At 53.9% G+C, this 22,876-nt stretch overlaps 7 protein-coding genes across 7 annotated transcripts; 4 read left to right on the forward strand and 3 right to left on the reverse strand.

Moving 5' to 3' along the window:
- Positions 1-1,861: 1,861 nt before the first annotated feature.
- On the reverse strand, positions 1,862-3,519 carry BBK36DRAFT_1111975 (prenyltransferase; the record flags this gene model as incomplete). Its single annotated transcript, XM_024889761.1, has 5 exons — positions 1,862-2,114; positions 2,174-2,470; positions 2,554-2,671; positions 2,753-2,880; positions 2,942-3,519. The coding sequence occupies 5 exons, from the start codon at positions 3,517-3,519 to the stop codon at positions 1,862-1,864; spliced, it is 1,374 nt and encodes a 457-aa protein (XP_024752209.1).
- A 1,852-nt stretch (positions 3,520-5,371) lies between these two features.
- On the reverse strand, positions 5,372-6,346 carry BBK36DRAFT_1134597 (hypothetical protein; the record flags this gene model as incomplete). The annotated part of the gene is made up of 3 exons (XM_024892364.1): positions 6,104-6,346; positions 5,820-6,067; positions 5,372-5,561 (listed from the first exon to the last, which is right to left on the reverse strand). Exons 1-3 carry the CDS (start codon positions 6,143-6,145, stop codon positions 5,372-5,374), a joined length of 480 nt encoding a protein of 159 aa, XP_024752210.1. The 5' UTR covers positions 6,146-6,346.
- Positions 6,347-8,464: 2,118 nt separating this feature from the next.
- Positions 8,465-9,047, reverse strand: BBK36DRAFT_1138983 (hypothetical protein; the record flags this gene model as incomplete). The annotated part of the gene is made up of 2 exons (XM_024893279.1): positions 8,465-8,771; positions 8,818-9,047. 2 exons carry the CDS (start codon positions 9,045-9,047, stop codon positions 8,465-8,467), a joined length of 537 nt encoding a protein of 178 aa, XP_024752211.1.
- A 698-nt stretch (positions 9,048-9,745) lies between these two features.
- On the forward strand, positions 9,746-12,337 carry BBK36DRAFT_1113457 (hypothetical protein; the record flags this gene model as incomplete). Its single annotated transcript, XM_024889917.1, has 2 exons — positions 9,746-12,158; positions 12,237-12,337. The coding sequence occupies 2 exons, from the start codon at positions 9,746-9,748 to the stop codon at positions 12,335-12,337; spliced, it is 2,514 nt and encodes an 837-aa protein (XP_024752212.1).
- A 2,220-nt stretch (positions 12,338-14,557) lies between these two features.
- BBK36DRAFT_1157131 (hypothetical protein) lies at positions 14,558-15,469 on the forward strand (the record flags this gene model as incomplete). Its single annotated transcript, XM_024893991.1, has 1 exon — positions 14,558-15,469. The coding sequence occupies one exon, from the start codon at positions 14,558-14,560 to the stop codon at positions 15,467-15,469; it is 912 nt and encodes a 303-aa protein (XP_024752213.1).
- A 2,467-nt stretch (positions 15,470-17,936) lies between these two features.
- Positions 17,937-18,910, forward strand: BBK36DRAFT_1207492 (polyubiquitin; the record flags this gene model as incomplete). The annotated part of the gene is made up of 2 exons (XM_024897410.1): positions 17,937-18,174; positions 18,231-18,910. The coding sequence occupies 2 exons, from the start codon at positions 17,937-17,939 to the stop codon at positions 18,908-18,910; spliced, it is 918 nt and encodes a 305-aa protein (XP_024752214.1).
- Positions 18,911-19,547: 637 nt separating this feature from the next.
- Positions 19,548-21,752, forward strand: BBK36DRAFT_1112158 (zf-UBP-domain-containing protein; the record flags this gene model as incomplete). Its single annotated transcript, XM_024889781.1, has 2 exons — positions 19,548-20,474; positions 20,541-21,752. The coding sequence occupies 2 exons, from the start codon at positions 19,548-19,550 to the stop codon at positions 21,750-21,752; spliced, it is 2,139 nt and encodes a 712-aa protein (XP_024752215.1).
- Between the last annotated feature and the right edge of the window lie 1,124 nt (positions 21,753-22,876).

Consider the following 22,876-nt stretch of genomic DNA (forward strand, 5'->3'; position numbering starts at 1 on the left):
TTTTTTTTTTTTTTTTTTTTTGCAACGGCGCCTTTTCTCCCGTCTCCACTGGGGTTTTATGATTGCTTGTAGCTCTAGTGAAGGGACGTCCGTTTGGGTGGTTTCTGTGCCTGTTGCTCGGAAGGATCCGGTGAGCGTGTTGTGGACCTGATGGTGTCATCTTAGAAATCCATTGAGAGAGCCAAGAAACCGGAAAGAAGGGTAGAGATCTTAAAAGATTCGGTACAGAGAGGGAATCGAATACAAACGGGCAAGATGGAAGTCGCCTCATTCTGTTATCAACTTGTAATATACAGAAATCAGCAATATCAAATATCTACTCTACTGTCGGCACCAGCACGAAATACCTACCTATCCAGGGCAATGTAAGCCAAGCGGGGAGAGAGCCCGCTGGCCCGACCTTTCCGCTTGCTGCGATGAAGAATCTGATAACAGAAACGTTACTACGGATCGTTGATTTAAAAAAACAAGGGTCTGGCTTGCATATGAGGCTATTTGCCGGAGTTTTGTTACCTACTCTCTCCGGTAAGGCAGTGGTAGTAGCAGTAGCTTGTGGAAGACAAGGTGAGTCGAGTTTGCTATCGACATTGATAGAGCCATTTCCTGGCCAATGTCCTCCTCTTACCGCAATGAAATACTACTACATGTGCTAGATCCATTGTCGTGCCAAAACGTGAGCTGTGTTGTTTGTGTCTCCGGCCTCAATGCTGCTTTGGTCGATTCTCTCCCCCCCCTCCTCCTCCTCCCACTCGGGCGTCTATACACTCCCAAAGTATACCCATATAATCCATACTCCGCCCCCAGCGAGATAACCCCTAGCCCTTTGCCATTGCTCAACCGAATCAAGATCCCCCTTCTTAGGCCCTTTCTACCCCCCTCCCAAACACCAATCCCTCCAAAATTGCCAGTCAGAAAAGGTACTAACGAGGGACAGGCCAAGCCTCAGATGAAACTTGATGAGAAGCGTTCCCTTGGCTTGCCTGAATTGGGCCTGGCACCGTTGCGACCAATAGTATAAGGAAAGCAAGCTGGAGCGAGCCAAGCCCATGGATGGGGGTGGGATGAGTGCATCGTTCTCTTTGCTTCTCGGAGAGGGGTCCCAGACGTCCCTCCCCCCTTCACCCCAAAGGCTGATTTGCATGATCCGGGGTTCGGCTCATCTAGAACTAGAGCCAAAGGGGGTGTGCGTAAGATATTCCTATGACCATTCTACTACGGGATATGGAGTTAGTTAAGGGGACCAGGTAGGTCTTCGAATCACCCCATCATGTCGCCAACCTAGATAAAGTCAAAGGCAAGGAATAAAAGGTATATATTTTTCATATATTACGAAAAGAGACTGCGAATATGAGCCCGGAGAAGAAAGAAAAACAACCTGCAAGCGTTTCACAGTCGACTGCGTCTTTGATGGGAACGGACCTCCTGCACTCGCACATACATGGTGTGGTCTATCGGCTCGCCTTTTTTGGCTCTCGACTCGATGTGTCAACTTCGTTGCATTGGCCATGAGAACTCTCTCCCCCATCCCGTGTCTGAAAAGTTCGATGGAACTGCTGCTGGTGGTGGTATCCCGTGCTTCGTGGCAGAGAGCTGCAATCGGTGGCTCATTACTGAACCCCCTCGTCTGCCGTCTTAACACATCCTCGTTTCCATGACACGATCACAAACTGTATCCAACTCTCTCCTGAAAGACACGTGATTGAAGTGCATGGAAACCTTGTATCAGTGCGCCAGTGCGCTCTCTCGAGCCCTGTAAATGATTAATCAAGCGGACTTCTCCTCGTCAATCGTTCCGCTGGAATGACAACCACTGAAAGGAAGCCAATCACACCTCGATAGGGAAATCGGCTTCCGTGTTACACTAGAAACCCTCCTTCGATAAGAAGTAGCTTCGGATGGCTTCGACCATATGCGGAGAAATTGCATAGACCGGATGGGTAGTCGCAATGCGATCCTCCTCGTCGAATATCTGGACGCCGCTCGTATGAGGTGACGCTTCCCAGCTATCGTCTCCAAGAAGGGCTTCATCGGCACGAGAGGCAACAAAGCGCCACTTGTGTTGGGCGGAGCTGAGGCCGGACAGGACGTAGCAGGAATGGTACGCGTCCGAGTATCTGTGCAGATATCAGTGTACTTGCTCCGAAAGTCTCCCCCCCTGAGATTGAGCGCTTACTTGCTAGGTTTGTCCCTCATGCCACCCCTCTTGGACATGTCTTGACAACAGCAGAGGATGTATCGAATAAGCCCGTTCCTGCTGAAGAGGCTGTCGTCTTCATCTGTGGCTTCAAGTGACTGGCTTGTAGGGCCAGCTGTCGGCCCGCTCAGGCTGGCCTCGATCAGGGGCCAACACCCGCCGACCCAGTGGCTATAGCAGCCGTCGACAAGCTTGTTTGTGCGGCCCGAGAAGCCACCCTCTGGGGCGTACTGGCGAGATGAAAGCCAGGAGATGAGACGTGGCATATCCAAATATCTACACACAGGAAAAAGAGTTAGAGCGCAAAGCCCCTCATGACGCTTTATCAAAAGATGGGCACCCTGGGATCGGATACTTACTTTCGAATGCTTCGGTGTGGTGAGTCGATTATTGACAGGCATCCTAGAGCGCAGAATGCGTACGCGCCATGTGCTTCGACCCCGTGCTTTGCTGACACGCCTCCCTCGTACGTCTGGCCTGAATGCGTCGTTTCGTTAGAAAGAGAAGTCACGATCAAAACAGAATCGTCAAGATTGACGGGCGAGAGAGACAACTTACACAGTCGTACCCATTCGCCTAGTCCACTCAGAAGAGTAGTATGGCCGGCGGCAGAGGCAGGAGACTCAGGCGACAGATCCAAAGGCAGGTTGAGCAGTGAAATCACAACGCATGCACAGTAGGCCCCCCTGAGCGAGGCGTCAGTCGGAAGCTCTGACACCACAGCGTGGGCGTCGATTCAAGACGTACCTGACATCCTCCTCGCCTCCGACAGCCATCTGGAACCCGCCGTCTGGCTGCTTGAGCTGGCACAACCACTTCCACATGCTCCTCCTGTCGACCACGTCGTAGGCCTCTTCCCCGCCGACCAACGCCAGCGCGAGAACAACCGCATACGTGGTGGCAAGGTGTGATGCCTGACCGAACCCGCCTCCAAACCCTCCGGTCGGGTTCTGTATGGGACGCACCGTCTCGATGAGCCTGGCGCGATAAGGCTCGACGTCCTCGCCGAGGAGAGACAAGGCGTTGAGGCACCAGTAGAAGATCCACGGGCGGCTTGGATCCGCTCCCACGTACCCGCTCGGCAGCACGCCCAGCTGCTTCCTCAAGAACCTCGCGTGTCGTTCTCTGTCCAGGCGGGGGAGGCCATGGGCGTTGACCTTGTCGTGCTCCAGGCCGCTCAGGAAGGGCAGACACTCGTCGACGGTCTCATCCTGGACGTGCGACGAGTCCGTCTCCAGCTCGTCGCGGATCGGCGGCGGCTGCGTGAAGAGGCTCGGGATGGACGGCCCAGACGCCGGCTGCTGTCCCACTGCTGCTGCGGCCATGCTTGCGTTGTTTCTCAGCTGATGCTTGAAGAGTACTCGAGGACGGCTGCGGAAAGGTGCTCGAGATTTCATCATGCGGAACTTCAGGGCCTTGTCATCTTTTTTAGCAAGGACAAAGGACAGCAGATTGTCAAACCCCGCTCATCCCTCCCACCTTGCTGGCGCTGTGAGCTACCGAATTGACAAGCCACCCTCGGGAAAAGGCACGTTCTTCTCACAGTATCACGTTCGTTAGACGGACGGCATTCAAGGCCCGTGACAAGCAACAGAACAATGGGAAGACGAGGTCGTCGCCATTGGCATTGTTGCCGGCAATATCCCGGCTAGCAAAATAGCGCAGCCCCTCTCCTGTTATACGCCCACTTTGACTGCTCTCGCTGTTAGATGACTCGAGCTTCCTGTTCTGAGCTCAACCTCCTGGCTCTGCCGAGGCTGACGACTATTATTTGTGCTCAAGAATGGACAAGACCTTGGTGAGGCTGAGTCCAAGGATTAGGGGAAATGGCACGCGTAGGTGCACAGAGACATTGTCAGTTGCGCCGTCACCACCCCGCCGAGAGCCATTGCACGAGGCTCCCTAACCAGCTGAAAGATTGTAGGCATGGCTTGAATCTACGTTGAATGCCGTGTGGCTTTAGCCTTTGAAGCTTAACGACAGCGGCGATTACTTGAATGCCATTCAATGAGATTTGCTTGAACGGGTTGGGACATGGCTGAGAGCTAGAGCTGCTGCTAGAAATTCATACCCTATTCTTTTCGCGTTCTGGGTGCGCCTCTTTCTGCTTGAACTTGCTTTTACTTTTCTATCTGAGAGCTTGTAGCGTTCGTGAACGAGACGACGGGAAATTTTGGCGTATCCTCCACGAGCAAGCCCTGCTCCACGGAACTATCACCTCGTGATAACGCATGACGTTTGACTAATGGTGGTCTGGCTGGGTGGTATATCCCTGTTGACAGCAAAGCCAGTCGACAGACATCCAATAACCTCTTTGTCCAGGAGTAACCAAACGGCTGGGAACTCGGCATCCTGATGCCTGTCATTGATGGCTGCTGCTAGTATAGCTGTCAGGTGCTCGACGGCAATCGTATTTCTACAAACTACCGGTAGACGATCCTGGCCATGGAAGCTACAGTACTGATGGACGCACTGCTGGTGATAGTACTGTCTTCCCTTCTAGAAGGCCGACCCTAGAAGTCAGCCCATCTTCCGTCGACAAGCTGATTGTCTCTCCACAATGAGAATGACATGGACTCTGGCTCACAGACCGGACTCATCCGGGACTTCCATCACACTGGTCTGTACGATGAAGCAACAAAACCGTAGATATTATTCCCGTTGCCGAGTCGCACGATGACGGATGACAGGGTAACAAGCCCGTCTCGAGTCATGGTGTCTGTGGGGCCCGTCAAACCTCGAGGGCTTGTCGATGGCAGGAATCATGATTCCAGGAGGCGATGCGGCCGGCCACAGGATTTGACCTCGAACAAGACAATGGTCTTACTACCCCCCAAGCAAACTGATAGCAAGGGTGGACAAATATATATCGGAGCTTCCTGAAACCGACACTCCGACCACTGCGATGATTTTCATGTGTGAGGAACGTCATGGACGAGCACAGCTTCGGATTGTTAAGCCGTGATCAAGACCCGATAAGTGAGCATCGGAATGTGCGTTGGCCAGGAAAAGCTGTCATGGGACAAGCGGGAGCACCCCTGCCAACAAATCTTCACATGTTGCTTCTTCCGACCAGGATACGATGGAAAGTCCCTTGATGGATCAAATAGCCCAGTGGCAACATCTCCAGAATAAAATCCTTTATCAAAAGATATGGAGTCAACCGAGAGCATCCTATCAGTTCTCCTTTTGGTGAGTCCAAGTCGAAAGCGCTTCAGGCTTGGTACTTGTACGCCTATCACAAGTTCGAGACCTGTCGTCTGTGCAAGGACCCCCAGTCGGCTCCTGGGCAGTGGGCTTTCTCCTTCGCCTCTTTTCCAACTTCTCCCAGATCTTCAGAGTGGGTATCGTGATCTTGTGTCTCAGACTGCCGAGGGCAGAATGTAACACTCACACATCACCAGCCTGAGGGCGGGGTTGGGCCGGGACACGTTCGCCGAAGGCTGCTTTTCAAAGTCTCCTGCTGGCTAATCTGGTAAGAGGGCCCTTTCTGAAGCATCTCAGAGGGTCCGTTGCTCACCCATGTTTCCTTTGCCCAGCGAAGAGGCGTTTTTGGCGCTGGCGCTCTGGCCCTCCCGACTCCGGTGGCTGGCGATGGGTCTTCGCCTTCCCAGGGAAGGGGGACCTTGTTAGTAGGAGCAGGGCATCGTAGCAAAAATAGTACGAGATCGTGCGCTTCAGTCTGGCCAGAGCGAGCACGTTTGAAGAAGCGCTGCAGCTAGTACGAGTTGGTAGCAAGGAAAACGGGAGCAGGGCAGGGCAGAGCAGGGCAGGGCATCGTGCAAACGCTGTTGCAGGGGGGGGGGGGGCCGCGGCGGTTGGGCAGCGGAGCGTTTGCCGGCAAGTCGAGTCGAGTGGCGAGAGAGCGAGAATCTAGTAGGAAAAAGTCAGGCAACGAACGGCAGAAACGCGCTGCGGGATTGTTGGAGCCAATATCGTATGCAAATGCATGACAATTGCCAGCACTAGAGCAGACGCGCGCGCGGCGTCTTGTTCACGTACTTGGATGGAGCACCATCGGCAACGGCGTCACGGAGGAGGATGCCTTCATGTTGACTGTCGACCGGCGGGTCCAGATGGTGAGGCGTCTCGTATGCTGTTGATGAGGCAAGCATTCGATGTGATGGTCGTAGTGCTTGTTGCTTGTTAGTAATTTACATGTAATTCAGAGTATCCTTCGTATCAGTTGCTGGTATGTAATATCATGATGACGAAGATTCATCCAAGACGGTTGCTGGCTGGATGGTTCATCGACCCGGCCGTCACCGAGGCACATGGGCATTCGCTGTAAGCAGCTGTCGACCAGTACTTGCATTTCTGGCGGCTCACGCGCTGCTGGACGTGTACCATTTGCTGGGCATATACTCGGTCGAATAGGCCTGCATCGTCAACGCCGGCTAGGAAGAACAGACGACGCGGATGACGGTATCTACCCGAGGGCCAGCATCCAATGGTACGCCAAACGCTCCCTTGTCTCTGGATTAAGTCCCCGAGTCCCAACTTTGCTGTGCAATGGTCCGGCCAATGTCCACCAGAGGGTTAACCGGATCCAGCAATTGAGATCAAGCACTCTAATAAGGGCACATGGGACTCCCGCATGCATATCTCAAGGATGATCGATCGAGAAAGTGGTAATAATAGGTGAACCCCGATCTAGCTGGTTTCTGCTTGGGCGCAACTCGTCGCTACAGACCTTGCCATACTAGAGAGATATGTATGAGATTGTATGTAGTATTATGTCTCGAACTCACTTTGCCCAAGCATGGTGTAGCTCGAATGGCCTTGGCCCCAGGCAAGGCTGGAGGAGGGGGAAGAGGTTTGGCTCAGATCAACGCCCATGTACGAAGTACTCCGTACGGGTACTCGTACGTGTATCTCACGACGTTGATGTGCCACAGGGCAGTGAGTCTCGGCAGGCTGCACCTCGTGCATGTTTGAGTTCACTCAATTTTGCAAAGTTGACGTTGATGGCATACCCGACTGGTCGACGGCTAAAGCGAGCGCCGTGGCAAAGTCCATCTTTTGTCCGAGTGATGGTGGCACGACTTCGCGTACTTTACTTGGCAAAGCTCTTCGCACTCGATTCGTACGTATGCACCACTCGGACTCCGCGTAGCAGAGAAGCAGATCTCCAGCATCGGGGCCTGGCCTTGGTCGGTGATAAGGGTTTAGCTGGAGTCTTAGCTGCTCTGTGTGCACGCCACAAATTGACAGCGCATCAATCCTTCTGCCGCGCTCGACCGGGCAATGCATCAGCGGCGACCGGCCAGCGAGTGAGAGGATGGCATGTGTACGAGGGGATCCCGGGACTCTGGGGACGGATGGGGCGGCTAAGCAGGGAAGCCGGCCGCCCTCAGTTCTTGATTCCTTGTGTTCTTAGCTGATCCATGGCGCGATGCTATTGGATCTCCAGTCAGTATCATGCCTGGGTCAACGCGCAGGGCCGGGGCATCTCCCTGTCCAGAAGCCGAAAAGAATCTGCTGCGAAGGCAGACGACGCCGTTTCGTATCCACTCGCCTGGCTCTCTCGCGCGCTCTCTCTCACATCTCTCTTTCTCTGTCGCTTTGATTTTTTCCTCTGCCGTTCCGATGAACCCTTGCTGCAATGGAACCTTAACAGGGAGCTCCGCGGTGGAGGAGGAGCTGGGAGCTTGATGTGGCTCGCCCGAATCGCGTAGAGCTAGTTGGAGCACGGGGGGGCGATATAGGATGTGCTGTTCAGAGCACGCATGTATGTAGGTCTGAAGCAACCCTCGTATGTACGTATCGTATGGTAACTCGTATGTACTGGGACGGAGCGCATGTGCAGCATGAGGCGTTTGTTCGTATTTGGAAACGTGCCAAAAGACGTGGCAGCTCAGATCTGGCGCACGCAAGAGACGACGGGCTCCGGAATGGAACGCCGTTCCTTGGTCTGCGTCGCTGTATGTACGTGTACTACGGACATGTAGATACTCGCCGGAGAGTCATGATGCAGGCCGTCGCTCCGTTTTTCTGCGCCCAAAACGATGCTACTGCAGCGCTGCTCTGCGGCCGTGATGGCTTCAAGTAGTCGTCGCGGTCCGTCAAGCGCGAGTCGAGGGACGGGATCCCCGCTAGATTAGGTTAGGCGGGCAGCTCGGACTTGAGTTTAGCACCAGCAGCAGTGGCACCAAAAGCACAGACGCTCAAACGGCTGCTTTTGTGCTCCTCTGCCTGTTCTTGTATGTATGTACGAGTACCAGTGTGTCCCAGCAATGGATGCAGTTGTCGCACGTATCATGACCAGCATCACGATAGCAGTGCCTGGGCTGGCCTCCCTGTCCCGGTCGAGATACTGGGAGCTGCTGGCAAGGACCCTTCGGATTGATCCTTTCTCTCCTGCGGTGTCTCGCCCCCGATGCCCCTCCTGCTCCGATACGTGCGGCATGCGGCATCCGACACTGTGCAGGGCGGAGGGACGGCCAGCGCGGCACAGTGCGACATGCAGCCGGCGAGGAACGGTTCCAGCAGCACCAGCACCAGCACCAGCACCAGCACCAGCAGCTCCAGCTCCAGCGCAGCAAAGCAGCAATTGCGCCCATTGGTGGAGCTCGAGCTGTGAGGAATGTGGTGGCGCCATAGGCTCGCAGCATTGGACGCACAGTGCCAGACGCGCAGGCCGTCCAGGCCCGGCGACACAGTGCATTGTTGGGTGCTGCCCTGGGGCTGGGGGTAATAGCGCTCTGTCCCCCCTCTGGTGGCCCGCTGCGACCCCTCCGCGCCCCTCTGTGGCCCTCTGTGGCTCGCTGGGGCCCTCGCTGTGGCCCTCGCTGGATCGCCGGCCGGCAGCCCCACCGCTGTGCAGCTGCAGATGTGCCTTGGCGGCGCCCATTGGCTGCTCGTCCCGGCCCGGGGCTGGGCGACTGGGCTCACCGCCTCTTCACGCCTGCGACGCCCCCCCGCCCGCGATGCCTCCAAATCATGCCAACCCGCCGACCACCCACTCCAACCGCCCGCGTCCCTCCACCTCCAGTCTTCAGTTCATGATCCCGTCACTGACTGATTGCTCTGCTACTACGCCATACCACCGCCAGAGTAGCACGCACAGTCGCATCGCAGCTGCACAGTCGCCATACAGTCGCATACACAGTAGCAGCACTGCTTGTCTGCTTCATGTTGCTTGCTTGCTTGCTTGCTTTGCCCGAACTGACTGTGTGACTGTCCGTCCCATCATCTATCTATTATCAGCCTCTCGACCTTATCCGACTCGCAGACGGACTGACTGGGCGCCCGTGTCTCGTTCTAGGCACCCAGAAAAAAAAGCAGTCCCATATAGCGCCGTCCAGCTGGCCTGCAGCAAACCGTTTCGTTTCTCTCGCACCCCGGACGCTTCCTCTTCTCTCTTCCCTTTTTCCCTTCTCTCCCCGCCGTAATCCCCGATCATCCCTCTCATCAACGCCCAGTGCCAGCATCTCGAAAAAGCGGTGTCAACGTCAACGCCTCAGACCTTGATACAATACAGGCGCCCTTTGCTCGCATCCAAGCGTTCCGCTTGAATTGTTCCTCTTTTCTCTCTCCTTCTCCCCCAGAATGACCCTCGACTACAATGTCAACGGCGGGGGCGATGCCTTACTCGATCTGACCTACGAACAACACCAGCGGGACCGGGCTGCTGCGTATAGCTACTCGGCATCAACCACAGCTCACTCGAGTCCTGGCCCTGCGTCTAACCTCGTCACCGGCTCGTGGAATCTGCCCGTCGACATGAACGCCCACGCCGGCTCGTCTCAGGGAGCTCGAGGCAGCTCCCCGGAGGAATACCACCCAAACTCGCCTCTCTCACACATGTCCAGCCCTCACAGCCACCATTCGCCGGTCCAGCACTCGCCCTACCAGCAACCCACAAACCCGTTGACCGACTGGGCTCTTCATCACCATCAGCAACAGGCTGCTTCGGCGGCTCAGCAGCATCAGGTTCTGCCTGCCCACGACTTGACGCAGTACATCCAGGATTCCCTCTTGAACTTTAACAATACCTTTTCTGGATACCATCATGTCGACTATATGCCGGCCACGACGCAGGCTGCGTTGCAGACGCATTTGCTCGAGTCGCCCTTCAGCTCGATGCCTGCTCTGGATGATACCGCACACGCTATGCACTGGGGAGGCGCGGGAATGGGAAACTGGCAGGACTTTCAAAATACCTTGCAGCTGGATGGGCTGCCGACCGTTGGCAGCAATTCGCCCACTGGAACCTACCTTGAGGTGCTCTCATTACCGTCTTCATCCTCCGGCGATGGCTGGGCAATGGTGGACTGGGGACATCCTGGCCACGAGCTCTTCCAACCTACGCCAAGTGCCGCCATCTTCAACCCCGGCCAGACACTGCATTTGAGGACCAACTCAGATTCTTCCGACGGCGGCAACTCGATCGAGCTCGGTAGCTTTGAGGAGGTCGCCCCCTTCCCCTATTCCCCCTTCTCACCAGACTCTGATGGCCAGGCCGACAACCACAACAACGGCCACCGGAACTGCTACTCGGCTGATGGCCACCATCACCACCATGACAACGGCCATAACCATGGCCACAGCCACAGCCACAGCCATAGTCACAGTCACAGTCACAGTCACAGTCACAGCCCTATCGCTGTTGTCGCCCCAGTTTCCCTCAAGGGCGAGTCGTCCACCCGTCACAGTCCCGGCAGCGGAGCGGGCTCGGTTTCTCCCTCTTCATCCAGCACCACCTCAAGGAGGAGTGCCGGCATCCGCAAGAGTCCCATTGCCAAGGCACCTAAAACCGTCGTCCGGCGCGTATCCAACGGAAAGAAGGACGGATCTGTCGAGAAGAAGGTGGGCCGTAGAAAGGGCCCTCTTTTGCCAGAGCAGCGAAAGCAAGCCAGCGAGATAAGAAAGCTGCGTGCTTGCCTGCGATGCAAATTCCTTAAGAAGACTTGCGATAAGGGGGAGCCCTGCGCTGGATGCCAGCCGTCTCACGCTCGCCTCTGGCAGGTCCCCTGCACACGCATCGATATCAAGGACATCGGCTACTTCATGAAGGACTGGAAGGCCGACTACGAGAGGCACATGGATCGCGGAGTGTCCGTCTACAATGTCAAGGGCTTCGCGCAAAAGGAGACGCTCATGTGGATCACCCACGGCTACGGCTTTGCCCTGCCCGTCATGGTTCGCGAGGTCTTCGTTGCCGATGACAGCTGCTTCTCCGTCGAGTGGGTCGAGTCATATGTCACCACCAACGACACCATCGACTTTGAGACCCGGACGGAGAAGCTCGATGTCGGTGCCGAGGGCATCCGCATTGACGCCCTCTCCGAGTACCTTGACAAGCACATCGAGGGCCCGTTTGAGGACTTCATCGACGACCACTTCGAGGGCACCCCCTTCATCACCGAGATCCTCAAGACTGCCCACCGCTACTACGTCAAGGAAAAGATGCCCGTCATCCGAAAGGCCCTTAAGCTGGTCCTTGCCTACAACTTGACCATGCACATCACCATGGTGGAGAGCCAGGGATCCGAGATGCCCCTCGATGGCCAGATCGACGACGAGGACTCCAAGTACTACGGCCGCACCGTTGCGCCTGTCATGATCAACTTCCAGATTAAGTGTGCTCTGGCTGACATGTGGCGCGAGCTTCAGAAGGACATCCTGGAGGAGCTCTCTGCCCTCTACTCGGGTGTCTACAGCGGCGAGAAGATGAAGAACTGGCCCACCATCTTCCTCCTGGCGTCCATCCTGCTCGCCGTGTGGGAGGAGATGCAGTTCGACTGCCACTACCGCGTGCCCGACCCTGTGGCGGTGAACAAGTTCTGCAACGACATGGAAACAACCCCTGTCGGTGTTATTGTGGGCCTCTTCCACGCCATCTCTCAGAAGCTCCCAGCCTTCACCGACTGGGACACGCGTGAGCACGGCCACCTGCTTCACAACAACGTTGCCGTCTGTGACGCCATGACCGAGGTGCGACAGCATGTTCTCAAGCATGGTAAGTTTGCACCCTCTGTGTTCCTGTCGGACATGACCCTGGTGGGCGAAATGTATGCTAACAAAGTCTGCTCTACAGAGGCTTACCTGCGAACCCGGAGAGAAGCCAAGTTTGACCGCTACGATTTTGATTCGCTTTCGAACAAGTTCTTGTCGAAGCTTGTTATCCGGGCCAACTAATTCTAATCGTTTGTCTGTTTCAACCTATCATCGTCGCCTCTGGGGGGAGAGGCCCGGGTAGACGCGCTCGTCACTATCATTTTTTTCCATACCTCTTCACGACTTTCCTTTCACCTGTTGTTTTTTCACGGTCATTCAGCGACGGCGTTGTGATAAGATTCTCTTCATAAATCTTTGAGAACGACTTTTGAGCTCGCGATCTGCTTCACATTAGCGTTTCTATTCTCTTCATCGGTTGACCGCCGCCATGCAGCACGACGTTATTCCGGAATGTCTTACGAGCTTGATATGACTTTCTTCCACGAATGTATGACTTGAAGAAGAAGACCTCTCCTTTCATTCTCTCTCTCTCTCTCTCTCTATCTCTATCCATCTTTTTACTCTGGACTGGGCAGCTCATCGTCTTTTTACACACGGGAATCTTGCGGTTTGATATATTTGCTTTTCAGTTTTGCTCTTTGCGGTGGAGAGATGGACACTCTCAACCATGTTCGTTATGGGATCAATGTTGCATGATGTAGTGGGTTGGAATTCAGGGCGAGTGGCTATGCAGCATAGACGAACATGCATGGTATAAGGCGCCTTTGGCCACGGCTTTCGACCTGGTCTTGGATGGAGCGGGATGATTTGACTTGCCTTGACCAGTTAGGCAGTAGGGTGCGATGGCTGGGTATGCCACGAATAAAAAAGGCTTTGACTATTGATAATGGAAGCAAATGTTTCTCATGGTGCTGTCTTGAGTGTGATGTTGTCTGTACGAAGCATCTCGTATATTAGCCCCCATAGCTTGGCGAAGCTGGGGCTGTCCTTGAAGCCTGAACCGTCATGTATAGCGAGTGAGGTTTGCGTAGCAATTTTACATTGCAGCAGAAAATTGACTTGATTAGGTCACATTACCTACCAAGTGGCCGCTTTCTGCGTAACAGAGATGGCTCACTTTCTATGTGTTGACCTAGAAAGTGGTCATTCTTGACCTAGAAAGTGGCCATTCTTGACCTAGAAAGCGGCCATCTTTGAGCTGAAAAGCGGCCGGTGATCACTCTCTATGTAACGCCACTTCATGTTGGTAGGTAATCTGACTCTGGCCGCGGTTCTATGAGGCCCGCATCCCTTCGATTCGCTCATCTGGCATTATCATGTTCTCCCAAGTGCCCGATCGGCGGATACAGGAAAGAAGAATGGCATGTAGGTACCCTGAGCGGCATCCACGGATAGTAGGGGCATTTACTGATGAGATTGAAGAAGCAAAGAAACATGCTTGGCGAAAGCAGGAAATGTCAAGTAGAGTGGGGAAACAAATGTGGTATCTTGACACGAGAAAGAATGGTCTTGTTATTTATCTGCGTACATTCTTGAAAGCGCTTGTTTTAGTAGGGCTCGGTTTGGTCTTGGTTGAGCGTCTGTTTGCTTGAGACCTGGAGTTGAGGGGACGCTCGCGGTTCATTTTATACACTTCCTGGCTACATGTATTTACGAGATATATGTCATTTACTCTTCGTCGAACGGTCGTCTCGGGAGCACGTAGGCCGAAGGAATTTTGAAAGACAAAGTGTTAAAGCGTCTACTAAGCTAAGTATTACAATTGTATGCTTGCAGTGGCGACTGGCCTTTGTCAAGGCGCTTGAATCAGGTCGAGATAACAGTGTTCAGTTATAAAAAAACCGTGATAAGTCGAGCTTCTGAAGCTGAGGTAAGGCGTAAAAATCCCATCAAGATGGAACTTGAAGAGCTTGATGCTTTGATAGCTGTACCAAAACTCATGACCCTGAAGGTGACTCCAATGGGGGAAGCATTTTCATCACTTGCCAGTATAACCTTGCACAAATATCGAGAGGCAACAACCCTCATACCTGTGCAGACCCTGCGGCTGGCAAGCTGGGAGAAGCAGAGGAGAATCAACTTGGCAAGGTACCTATTGATTCCCTCAATTGTCAACTAGCAGAGAAGTTCCTTCATGTGATCGTGCACTTGCTGTGCACTTGGCCGCGCTCTCGTGCTCGATTTCTTGTTTCCTTAGGCCACAGAACTTCAACACGCTTATAACTACCACTCAGTTTCTCTCTCATACTCCGTTTACTCTTCCCTCTTCTCTTGTATTCCCTCTGCTCATTTCGTCTCATTTCATCTCTCGTTTTAATCTCTTCTTCGACAAGTCTTTCAAGTACCCGTCAATATCTTTGTCAGTCCACTCCACTCATACTGTTCAACTCAGCTCCCAACATGGCGGACACGCCAACGGGATTCTCTATCCCAACCCATCTCGATCCGGACTTGTTGGAGACCTATGTTCACAATCAGGGACTCGCCATCGATTATCTCGTTACCAAGGGCCATATCACCGTCAACAAAACCATCAAACTCAAGAGGAATGGCCTCTTGTACGCTGAGGGAGAGGAAGATGAGATGGAGGATATTCTTCGCAAGGAGCCATGCTTGCCTCAAGGTGGTGCTGACGCTGCCCTTCGACAAGACAGCCGATCATCTCTGTTGGAAAGCCTCCTGGAGGCTAAACCATTGAAGCGTATGAGTACGGACAAATGCTATTCTACGATCATGGACATTCTGAACAACCTCCCTATAACGGCTCATCCTGCCTGGGGCACTCTAGCAGCAACTCTGGCAGCTGATACTGCATCTGGAAGATCAGGATCGGATCTGTGCGCAAAGATTGGCGCGGCCTGCGAGGAAGAAGAGTTGGACTGGAAAGCGTTCGAGTTCTTCAAGAAAGCCTGCGAAAACGGACCGAGATACATACATTATTCGCAAATTGTTGCCAGCTTGTTTAGGCTCATGGGTGTTCGACAGGGGCGCCCGAATACTTTATGCCTCCTATACGGCAGGGCGCAGTTTCATGACACTGAAACAGCCGACACCATGTTGTCACTGACGGCTCTCATTCAGTACATCCAAATTTCTCGTTCCGGCGAATCGGAAAACGTCTATCCAATCCTACGGCGAAAGTGTCGAAACTTGGGAGAACTCCTCTCCAAGAATAGGGTAGCTCCCAGGTTGCGTCGTGTTATGGAGCTTTATATCGACGAGTCTGCTGGTAACGACATCGAGGTTGACAATGATGACGATCATCCAGAGGGTCTACAGCCGGAGAAGAAACGACGTCGTACCCGGCCTTGAAATATTGGAATGTACTTCTAGCCAAAGTCTTTGGGAGGGACATGATCCGACGGAGCCCAATCCATGGATACTCGGGAGTCCTCATAAAATGAGGCCGTAGATTGAACTCGTCATAGCTTTTGAGGCTATCCCGAGTCGTGAAAGTCTAGCAAGCAAGTCTGCAGCAATCAAGAAGAAAGAAGGAAGGAAGCGCATCTACGGAGGACACGGGATGGATCGAATGCAAGGATGGCTTTGCCAGGGGCCAAAATGGTTTTAGGCGTTTCGGGTTTGTCACTTAGATGTTAGGGAAATACAAACAGCGTCGCAGAGAAACGGCGGAAAGGAGTTTGACGGTTGAAAAGTTCGGACAAATTTTTTGCTATCTCCTTTCAATTGATTTCCTTTTGCACTACACGTCTCGGGTTTCTCTCCATTATTGCTCTTCTGGAGATGAGAGCTGCGTCCTATTTCCATGGGGAGCGTTGCAATATACGGTCGAGAAGTTTGATCTTGCGGCGGACTCCAATGCCGAGATGAGAGCATTGACACTACACGGTATCTAGGTAGACAAGCACCTCTGAGTTGCTGAGGAGTTATTGCATCCCTGCCTGTTTTGTTATCAGATCTTTTAAGCTATTTGCCACCGGCAGGTAGATCGTTGATAGAACCGTGAGGTGAAGTGTTCCCGGGGAGAGCAGGATCGCCAGGGGCCTTGTGCTGCCTTGGCTGCATAGCTGCGACTACGGACGTGGAACAGGCTTGCTATTAGTAGATCATTTTTGTCCGCAACACCGCAGACCTACTTGAGCCGCTACCCAGGCGACAGAGGCCTTTTTCATTCCCGAATGAATTGGCTCATTGAAGCATGAAGGAGGCTTTGTCATGCATGATGCATCTAGAGTAGGAGGAAGTTGCGCGGTATCGCCGGCTCTCGGAAAGGGGATGGAGAGACGAGGCAGGGTGCTTCATAGCGACATTCGCCAATCTCGACTTACAGTCGCTCTCTTCCTATCAGCACCTCGAGCACGTCCAGCAAATGGCTCATATTCCTTTGGCTTCGGAGGTCATCGACGTTGTCGCAGCACACCCTCAATTTGTCATCTTCAACACCATCTCGTCTGGCATCTTCAACATCACCTGAGGCAAGGTCGCATCTTCAACGGTCCAAAGGCAGGGCACCTTTATGGCTTATCGTGAACGGCGGCCCCGCTGGCGGATAGAGGGCTCCACTAGTCCGCTGCGCTGCTCTACCTAAAACAGGACGCTTGTCTCGGCCCCTCCTGAGGTGCAAATCGCGGAGGTGATGCAATCACTGCATTGGTCCTTGCTCGTATGACGAAAGCCTGACCCGAGCGGAAGATTCCTGCCTGTTCCTGGACGGAGGACAAGCGCGCGTGAATGAGGCCAAATTGCGATATCAGATCAGGTAAGCAGACGGTGGACTAGACCAGAAGCAACGATGCACCGTCTGAGGCAGAAATGCGACATATTGGCCTGCAAATTACAGTCGACCATGCCTGGGTGAAGCACCGGCGTTCGGAAGCGCAACTACGTCACTGATGCTGACCGCTGGTCCGATAACGCGATGGTACGAGTACGAAGGAAGACGTAGATTCATGGACATGCGGCATCTCGGGCGAAAGGCGGCAAGTCGGTTCGGGCACAATCAAATTTTGCCAGGACAAGGACAGTGAACAGAGACAAAGAATGGGAGGATGGCAGTGCTTTAATAATATTTTCACACTCATTGTTCGCCCCCCTCACGCGCATGTCGTCGCCACGCTGATGAGCCGCAAGCTGCGCAAACAGGCGACGAATGCCAGTGAACAGCGCCGTTGCGCTCACTCTTGCCCGGATGACACACCAGCGGGGCCCGCTATTGGACGGTCGCCGCGGCGATAAGCCCCACCCGCGCATCGACAGGCTGACTGTCCGCTGTGGCCAGGCACTTTCCAGGAGCACCTGTAGCACCTGTAGCGCCCCTAGCGAGCGCCTGGCTGTGATTTATCCGGATCCGGGCCCACCGGTACTTTGCATTCCACTGCAGAGCCGCGCGCGGATGAGGTACCGTCGGCGTCGCGCTTTCCCCGGACGGTTCTGGATCATTCTCGGGGCTAATGGCTGATGAATCAACGACCGGGGCTACTTGCCACCACTCACTCGCCGCGGTACGTCCCAGTGACATCCCCCAAGGTGAGCGAGATGGGGCCCGTGCAGTTACCGGCTGGTCACTGCGCTCCCCTCCTTTCGCCGCTCGCACTCGCCAGACGGTCACCGCCCCCTTCAGGCTGCCACTCCCCTCGGTTCCTACATAAGGCCTCTTCCTGCCCATCGTCAGCCAACCTCTCCCTCTTTTCTTTCTTTCTCTCCATACTCTCCATCTCATCTCTCTTCTCCTACCTAAGGAATAGCCCTTAACAGCGCATCTTCTTGCTCTATCTTCGAATACTCCAGTCTCAACAGCGAACAGCACCCAGTCGCCATCATGCAAATCTTCGTCAAGACCCTCACCGGCAAGACCATCACCCTCGAGGTCGAGTCGTCCGACACCATCGACAATGTGAAGTCCAAGATTCAGGACAAGGAGGGCATTCCCCCTGACCAGCAGCGTCTCATCTTTGCTGGAAAGCAGCTCGAGGATGGCCGAACCCTCTCCGACTACAACATCCAGAAGGAATCCACCCTTCACCTGGTTCTCCGCCTGCGTGGTGGTATGCAGATTTGTAAGTTCTTCAGCCTCGTCTTTTTACCAAGCAGCCAGTGGCTAACAACTTCTCAGTCGTCAAGACCCTGACCGGCAAGACGATCACTCTCGAGGTTGAGTCCTCTGACACCATCGACAACGTCAAGTCCAAGATCCAGGACAAGGAGGGCATCCCTCCGGACCAGCAGCGTCTCATCTTTGCTGGCAAGCAGCTTGAGGACGGCCGAACCCTCTCCGACTACAACATCCAGAAGGAGTCCACACTCCACCTTGTCCTCCGTCTTCGCGGTGGTATGCAGATTTTCGTCAAGACCCTCACAGGAAAGACAATCACCCTGGAGGTCGAGTCATCTGATACTATCGACAACGTCAAGTCCAAGATCCAGGACAAGGAGGGTATTCCCCCGGACCAGCAGCGCCTGATTTTCGCTGGTAAGCAGCTGGAAGACGGCCGCACCTTGAGCGACTACAACATTCAGAAGGAGAGCACCCTCCACTTGGTCCTCCGTCTCCGTGGTGGTATGCAGATCTTCGTCAAGACACTGACGGGTAAGACGATTACCCTGGAAGTGGAATCATCCGATACCATCGACAACGTCAAATCCAAGATTCAGGACAAGGAGGGTATTCCCCCGGACCAGCAGCGCCTGATTTTCGCTGGTAAGCAGCTGGAAGACGGTCGTACTCTGAGCGACTACAACATCCAGAAGGAGAGCACCCTGCACCTGGTTCTCCGTCTCCGTGGTGGCCAGTAAATTCACTTCTTTCTTCACGATGGTACTCTTATGATTGGTTGGACGACTCGGCGTTTTTGGGAACTTCAGGCAAATATGGGAATTTGGCCATTTGCGGTGGTCATCAATATCTTATGTTAGCACACTTCAGCGTCGCCTAAAAAAACGGCACGCTTCAATACGACTCCAGACCGTCTTTCTAGACAGGTCTTTTTCACAAACTTGTTTTCTTTAGAATCGTGAAGTCTTCTGTGAACTCCGCGTGAAATGACTGCTACGGTATGCCACTTGTCGAGTAAGAGCGTGCTCCGGGCGATGCGTCACATGCCTCTAGTGGAGTTGACGCCAGACCCGCCACCTTCGGCACACTTCGCAAAGCTTCCGACAATTTATAACCATTATCCACCCAGGTCTTGGAAATGGGCTCTTGACCTGGGATATATGCTCGACAGGCGCCGCCATGTTTGACTGCTGGCTTCTAAAACAGTTTTCATCAATCAGACACTTCTTTCCGCCTTGACGCCAATAGAGATCCTTTCATCAAACACGACCGCTAGCTCTCGCGCAACTTACCCGGTCCAACCACTGTCTTGGCAGCTTCACCATCGGCGGCATCTTAGAGTAGTCTTACGAGGATGTCGAGATCGGTGTCTTGGAAATGACTTCATATTTCTTCCATATCAAATTCGAGCTCTATCCGACCGAGAACCCTGCAGCCGGTGATCAAACATTCGAGGCGCGGAGCCGCCGGGACATTTGGCTGCCATCGTCCGAAACCAGCGTTTTCGACGACCTCCCCGCCCATCCTCGGTCTCCCCGCCCGGCGACGCGCAATACCGAGACGCCGGATAGAAACAGGCGGATATCTTTTGGAGCTCTGGCGGCCTTGGAGCGCAGAGCGGAGATTGGCGCAAGCTCGAAACCCGGAGTCATCGACTGCGGCACCCCGCGCCCACCGACGGAAAACGGCGAACGGGACAGCAAGGCCTTGCCAGAGCGACAGTTGCTGGGACGAGTGAACAGCTTCCCACCGCCGTCGTCGACAGCTGCCCTTAAACCGCGGACTGCGGTTCGAGATTGGAGGTTCGGGCGCATCAACATTGAGACGCTGGATCCCGACTCATTATACAATAAGAATATGGCTGGAGAAGGCAGCAAATCAGCTGCTGTTGCCGGACCGTCGGCCGCGCCCGCTCTGGGGCCATCCTTCAGCGGCCCAGGTACGGCGACAAAGGCCGAGTTTGTCGAGCTCGAGGGCAAGAACACCGAGGTCGGATGGGGTATTGTACACTTTTACAGGGAGGCAGAAGAGACGCCTGGGCTCGCCTCCAACACCGAGGTGGCAGAAGTAACCGAAAATGAGCAAGACTGCACCACGCTGTGCATCCCAGCCGTCCCAGCTTACATGACGCCGGCGGACTTTCTGGGATTCTTGGGTGAGCGATGGCAGAGAGACATCAGTCACTGTCGTATGGTTATGACCTCGCGGATGAACCGATATCTGGTCCTGCTCAAATTCCGGGATAGCAAACGGGCGAAACTGTGGAGGAAAGAATATGACGGCAAGATATTCAACTCGATGGGGGTATGTTGCAATCACCGAAAAATCATTGATTCACTGGTCAAGATTACATATCTAACGTGCAAATAGTCGCAAGCCTGCCACGTAGTATTCGTCAAGAGCATCACATTCGAAACACCAAGCGTATCGCGGGGGCTCGATTACTCCATGCCGTCTTCCTCGGCAGCCGTGTCGCACAGCCTGAAGCCCTTCCCACCTCCAACCCCGAATCTCGTGGAGCTGCCCACATGCCCTGTCTGTCTGGAGAGGATGGACGAGACGAGCGGATTGATGACCGTGCCGTGCTCCCACGTCTTCCACTGCACGTGCTTACAGCGCTGGAAAGGAGCCGGCTGCCCAGTCTGTCGCTTTACGAACCCTTCAGAAGAGAGAGACCCGTCAAATCCTTACAGCCAGCCTTTCGGAGGGTCAGTCTCGAACCTATGCAGCGTTTGCGACTGTGCCGACGATCTTTGGATATGCTTGATATGTGGCTACTTGGGTTGCGGTCGATACAAAGGAGGACACGCCAAGGATCACTGGAAAGACACAGCGCACTGCTTCGCCCTGGAGCTGGAGACACAGCATGTATGGGACTATGCGGGCGACATGTGGGTGCATCGTCTGATTCGCGATAAAGGCGATGGCAAGGTTGTTGAGCTACCAGGAAGAAGCAGTCACACGGCCGATGGTGAAGGAGCAAACGAAGACATGGTTCCGCGGGCAAAGCTGGAGACGATTGGGCTCGAGTATACCCACTTGATAGGCAGCCAGCTCGAGTCACAGCGGGCCTACTACGAGGAGATGGTGAGCAAGAGCGCCAGCAAGGCGTCAAGGTACGCAGCCGAGGCTGAAAAGGCGATCATGGAAGCGTCCGAAGCGCGGGAACAACAAGCCGTCTTGCAAAAGGAATATGAAGTCCTAAGCCGGGAAACGCTCCCGCAGATGGAGCGCGATCTCGAGCGCGAGAGGACCAAGGCGAAGAGGGGTGAAAACCTCGCCAGGAACCTGGGCCAGTCGCTTCAAGAGGAGAAGCGGATCAACGAGGGACTGATGAAGCGTATCGAGCATCTGGACGCGGATGTGGAGGCGATCCGCAAGCAGCTGGAGGAGCTGAGGGCGGAGAATGCGGAGCTGAAGGAGATGAATCGGGACTTGACAATGTTCATCTCTGGGCAAGAGAAGCTCAAGGAGTTGGAGAGCCAGGGACAGATTGAGGAGGGGGAGCTGGAGGGGGGGACGATGAGTGTTGCCGAGGGGAAGAAGAAGAAGACGAGTAATAGGAGGAAGGCGAAGCGGTAGATTGGGTTCCTCTTCAGCCTAGAACTAGTAGTGGTAATAGCAGCGGTAATGCCATTCATAAGATTAATGACATGACAGAGGTTTAAATTTTGAGCAGCTTTCTTGGAGGTATTGCTGCTATCTGCTCGTATGAGTATTATACCTGTCTGTGAATGTGAATGTGTGCAAAGCCGTTGGTACAAATCCCCAGTGGCCTACCTATGTAGTAATGAAACCTAATGAAACAGTCTCGGAGTCAGTGCCGGCCTGGTTGAACCATTGGATGTCGTGGTAAGGAAGCATCAAGAGTCGGCCGCTTGCGTGTTCAGTTCGTTACGTGATGGAACCCATCTGGTGTGGAGGAGATTGATTTAAGTTTCTTAGAGCTCACGACAGATCTCACGGATTCTACATCCAGCATAAGGCAGGGGATAGATAATTTGACCAAGGATGCGGGTTAAAGTTTAGCGAGCGTGTCTTGAGCATGAGCCGTCTTTTACTCTGTCTGAGGTCACCCTGCGATTTGTGTGATGAGAGACAGACTTGGAAGCATTCTTGGTCTCCTTGCGTTGAAGAAACACAAGTGAAACAGTCATATACTAGTACCTAGTAGTAGGTAGCATTTCTCTTCTTGATTGTTCTCTCACCCCAGATAAGTAGTGAGACATCGTTATCACTATGTTGTACGTAGTAAAAATTCATCATTCTTAAATCTGGACTCCATACCCTTGTCTCTTCTAAGCAGCCCTACGAAGTCATCCTGGGAGTCCAGCAAGCTTCTCTTCTGCCGGTGGTCCGTCCGAGGTTACCGCAGGTACTCTTAGCTAACCTGAACGCTTTGCTGGGATAGGTTCTACTATAGTAAGTAGTAAGCTTGAGCTTGAGCTTGAGCTTCTACCCCCCCTTGTAGCTGTTACTGGAAGGGGGTTGTTGGAGGTTTGGCGGTCTTTTTGGGTGCTGGCGATGCTGAGGTTGGCCTTTGTTAGTGGCGCGCTCTTGACGTGTTGATCGAGGTAGCGAGTACATGCAGAGAGGAGTGAGGGGAGACGAGAGCGGGGTCAAGGGAGCTTTGGAAGGTCGCATTCAGCGGTACCTATACCTTGAGGCACCACTAGAATGAGGTACCTACATGATGATGCCCCCGG

Source organism: Trichoderma citrinoviride, assembly GCF_003025115.1.
Source record: "Trichoderma citrinoviride strain TUCIM 6016 unplaced genomic scaffold BBK36scaffold_3, whole genome shotgun sequence".
Classification (NCBI taxonomy): domain Eukaryota; kingdom Fungi; phylum Ascomycota; class Sordariomycetes; order Hypocreales; family Hypocreaceae; genus Trichoderma; species Trichoderma citrinoviride.